This window comes from Entelurus aequoreus, linkage group LG08 (assembly GCF_033978785.1).
Source record: "Entelurus aequoreus isolate RoL-2023_Sb linkage group LG08, RoL_Eaeq_v1.1, whole genome shotgun sequence".
Taxonomy (NCBI): domain Eukaryota; kingdom Metazoa; phylum Chordata; class Actinopteri; order Syngnathiformes; family Syngnathidae; genus Entelurus; species Entelurus aequoreus.
In genome coordinates, this window is record NC_084738.1 from 72,562,144 (window position 1) to 72,566,262 (window position 4,119).

Consider the following 4,119-nt stretch of genomic DNA (forward strand, 5'->3'; position numbering starts at 1 on the left):
CATTGATTTAAATTGTCAGGAAAGAAGAGGAAGGAATTTAAAAGGTAAAAATGTGTTTAAAAATCCTAAAATCATTTTAAGGTTGTATTTTTTTCTCTATAATTGTCTTTCTGAAAGTTATAAGACGCAAAGTAAAAAAATTAATGAATTTATTTAAACAAGTGAAGACCAAGTTTTTAAAATATTTTCTTGGATTTTCAAATTCTATTTGAGTTTTGTCTCTCTTAGAATTAAAAATGTCGGGCAAAGCGAGACCAGCTTGCTAGTAAATAAATAAAATGTAAAAAATAGAGGCAGCTCACTGGTAAGTGCTGCTATTTGAGCTATTTTTAGAACAGGCCAATAAAAAAAATAAAAAAATAAAAACCGATACTGATAATAAAAAAAACGATTCCGATAATTTCCGATATTACATTTTAACGCATTTATCGGCCGATAATATCGGCAGGCCGATATTATCGGACATCCCTAATTATTATGGTATTATTTTGTTGGATTGATAAAAAAAAAAAGAAAAAAAAGCTAGCTACAGCTACAATTTTGTTGTTGTATTGTAAACATTCCCTAAGGTGGTGCCATATAGCCATGCTTTGACAGGGACATCACTCTTTTGAATGTGGTGGCCTCATCTAAAACACTTTCTGGAATAAAGAGCATTTTAACAATAGAGAAAAAAATGTAATAAAAATGATATCAGTGTTTCCCACACATTCACAAAAAAAAAAAAAAAAATTTTTAAATTTAATTTAATTTTTTATTTTTTGTGTCCTGTCCAGCTTCTCAGGCAAATCATATAGTTGATGTAGATGCCCGTATCGGCTGTTCACATTTACTTTACAAAAGAGAAGTGTAGGATCAAGATTTTGTGTCTATCTACCACCACTACTGTTTTCTGTTTATTTGTTACTGACTGTGGCAGGACACCTCTGCCTCTGTTTCACTTTATGTTGCTGGTAAATAATATGGTTGTGGTAATAGGCTAAAGTTAAATTATTTAGTATGCACTAATTAAAGGGGCAGAGCTTTAAGATACATTTTAGCTTTTATATTTTTATAAGATATATTTTTTAATAAATATAAAATTAATAAATATATTTCAGTGAATAACTTATTGTTCAAATCTGTATATAAATATATACATAAAGTGTTGTAATTATATTGTAAAATGGATGATGGATGGACGTTTAAAACAAAACTGTTATTAAATTAGTAAGTATACATTTTTTTAGCCTTTTTAGAGAAAATCATATCATTGTAGTACATTATGCAAATTACTCGATGATGTCATGTGACCACGCCCATAGCCACGCCCCCACCGCCACAGGTATCTTGGCAGTTTATGGGAAACACTGGATATGTAAGAGTATAATGTACTTATGGTAGGGGTGTAACGGTACACAAAAATTTGGGTTCGGTACGTACCTCGGTTTAGAGGTCACGGCTCGGTTCATTTTCAATACAGTAAGAAAATAAAAATATATACATTTTTTGATTGGTGAAACGTAGTCAAACGTCACCAGTGACTGCATTTGATTGGTGAAACGGAGTCCAACGTCACCAGTGACTGTATTTGATTGGTGAAACGGAGTCAAGCGTCACCAGTGACTGTATTTGATTGGTGAAACGGAGTCCAACGTCACAAGTGACTGTATTTGATTGGTGAAACGGAGTCCAACGTCACCAGTGACTGTATTTGATATGTGAAACGCAGGCATGCGATAGATCCTACTTTGAAGGTCTGTCTGACAAACCAAAACAAACAAAGCGTGCAATAACAGATGGATAAAAATCAGTAGCGAGCTGAATGTAGATAAATGGAGCGGAGTAAAAGTAGCGTTTCTTCTCTATAAATATACTCAAGTAAAAGTAAAAGTATGTTGCATTAAAACTACTCTTAGAAGTACAATTCATCCCGAAAGTTACTGAAGTAGATGTAACGGAGTAAATGTAGCGCCTTACTACCCACCTCTGCAAATGACAAAATATGTATATACAAATGTCAAAACAGCATTCTCTGTTGTCCAATTAACCCGAGTGTTGCTCACATACATCTTCCATCGGGTGACAAGCAAAACAAACTTTTGTTTACAGTAGAGAATATGATATATTCATATGTTGACAATAAACATGCTTGCTGTTGTTGTTTACATCTGGCTAACATTTAGGCGGGCAATGCCTTGCTTTGCTAGCTATCCCATGATGCCTTGCGCTTCGACACACATTTGAAACCTCCCATTACGGAAATTAAAAATAAACAAATGTACCGTTTTCTCTATTTATTATCCAGTTTATACGTCTAACTTTAAAATATACTCTCTTTTGGGCTTTACTAGTAAAGAAAAAAACCGACTCTGAAAACTCGAATTAGCGTTAGCTTCAAACCCGGAAGTTGCTATCGAGGTGTGACGTCATCCCGAAACTCTATATTGCACTTGTCTAGTAAATGGGAACAAACATTTTAATAACTGATAAGACGTAAAGTCACATTCCTATTATTATTATTATTTTTTTTAAATAGGAGAAAATGAGTTGAATGCCTCCTAATTCAGATTTTGGTATCTTTAGATACATATTTTGACGTCACAATCACACAACATGGCGAGCAAGAAGCAAACAACAAGACTTACTTACAAGGTTTCTACTGGCGTCTGACAGACTCGCATGTTTCTCCTTCGGTCCTATTTCTTCCTTGTGACACATTTTCACACACTGTGGTCACAAAAATGGGAAGTCTGTTATTAGTAGTACTTCCCAATATGTCTGCTTCTAAACGGCATCAATTGCGTACGCGCATGCGCTCTACTAACCAGGGCGTGACGCGCATAAACAAACACACAAGACGTTATCATAAATAATATTAGCTATAATAATATTAGGACGGACTATTACATCGTTTTGGTATGAGGTTTATTTTTTGGTAATGGCACATATTTGTGGTAGAATATTTTGAAGAATACAAAAAAAAGTGGCAGTAGGAGAATCACTATCATCACAAGGAGAACTCCAACAGACAAACTGGCAGTTTAGTGCAAAAACAATCATTTAAAAGACACTGAACATGTGTGTGTGTAAACAGGAAGCCGTCTGCTTCCACCTTCCTGAAGACTTAACACAATAAGAGAAAAAGAAAAAGATATGCAGTCTTGTTCTTCATCAGATATTCCAACAAGTTAAATACATGCGATCTGTTACAGTATAAATATATGTCAATGCTCTGTTAAAAAAGAAGGCAGGTTTCATTTGTTTGAAAATATTAATTTAGGTTCTACTCAGCAACTGTGCTGCTGTTTTTTTGACATGTTGGTACACAAAGCTAGTTGCTGTGTGCAGACTTCAGTCATCTTTGTAAAAAAAAGTGGACAAAAAGTGTCTTTGTGCTGCTTGCTTCTATTCCAGGGTGTCCAAAGTGCAGCCAATTCTTTTAACGGCCCACGGCAAATTTTTAAAATACTTTTTTAAAAAAAAAGAGAAAAGAAAGGGGAATGAAAATGACTAACTTTAAAAGTCCTGGGGACCCAAAAGGGTCTCGGTCATTAAAGTGTTAAAATAAGTTACAGATTAGTATTTTTTTAAAACTTTCAACACTTCCATGTCTATTTATCACCTTCCCGACGACCTAATGCTTTTATTTTGTTATGTTTTACGCTCCTTTTCCCCCCAAAAAGAAAAACCCTGCTTATGGCCAAAACACAAAATATGCTATATTAAGGACACGTACGTTTATGTTAGTATTAGTATTATTTTATTACTCTTACTCATCAAAAATGTAAATAATCGACAGATAGATCGGAAGTCGCTTCAAGGATTTAAGCATTGAAAGTAAATAATAAAATATATTGATATATGATTTATTTTCAATAATTTTATGAGTTGAGGCCTTTTGGATTTACACAGTCAAAAAACAATAATGAATACGAAGCATTGTTGTTGTTATGAATTATTTATGTATTTATGGCTACAATTACAGATAGATCGGAAGTTGCTTCAAGGATTTAAGCGTTGAAAGTAAAAATTTGATATATTGATATAATAATAATAGATTTTATTTGTAAAAAGGACTTTGTATTGAGTAAATAATCTCAAAGTGCTACAGTGTATTAAAAAAATAAATAAATAAAA

At 33.2% G+C, this 4,119-nt stretch overlaps 1 protein-coding gene across 1 annotated transcript in view; it reads right to left on the minus strand.

The window, feature by feature from the left end:
* Positions 1 to 2,780, minus strand: part of LOC133656441 (rho GTPase-activating protein 27-like) — a 6,375-nt gene extending 3,595 nt beyond the window's left edge. Inside the window, exon 1 of the mRNA XM_062057521.1 lies at positions 2,632 to 2,780. Coding sequence (XP_061913505.1) covers positions 2,632 to 2,663 — 32 coding nt within the window. The 5' untranslated portion in view covers positions 2,664 to 2,780. The remainder of the gene's footprint in view (positions 1 to 2,631) is intronic.
* Between the last annotated feature and the right edge of the window lie 1,339 nt (positions 2,781 to 4,119).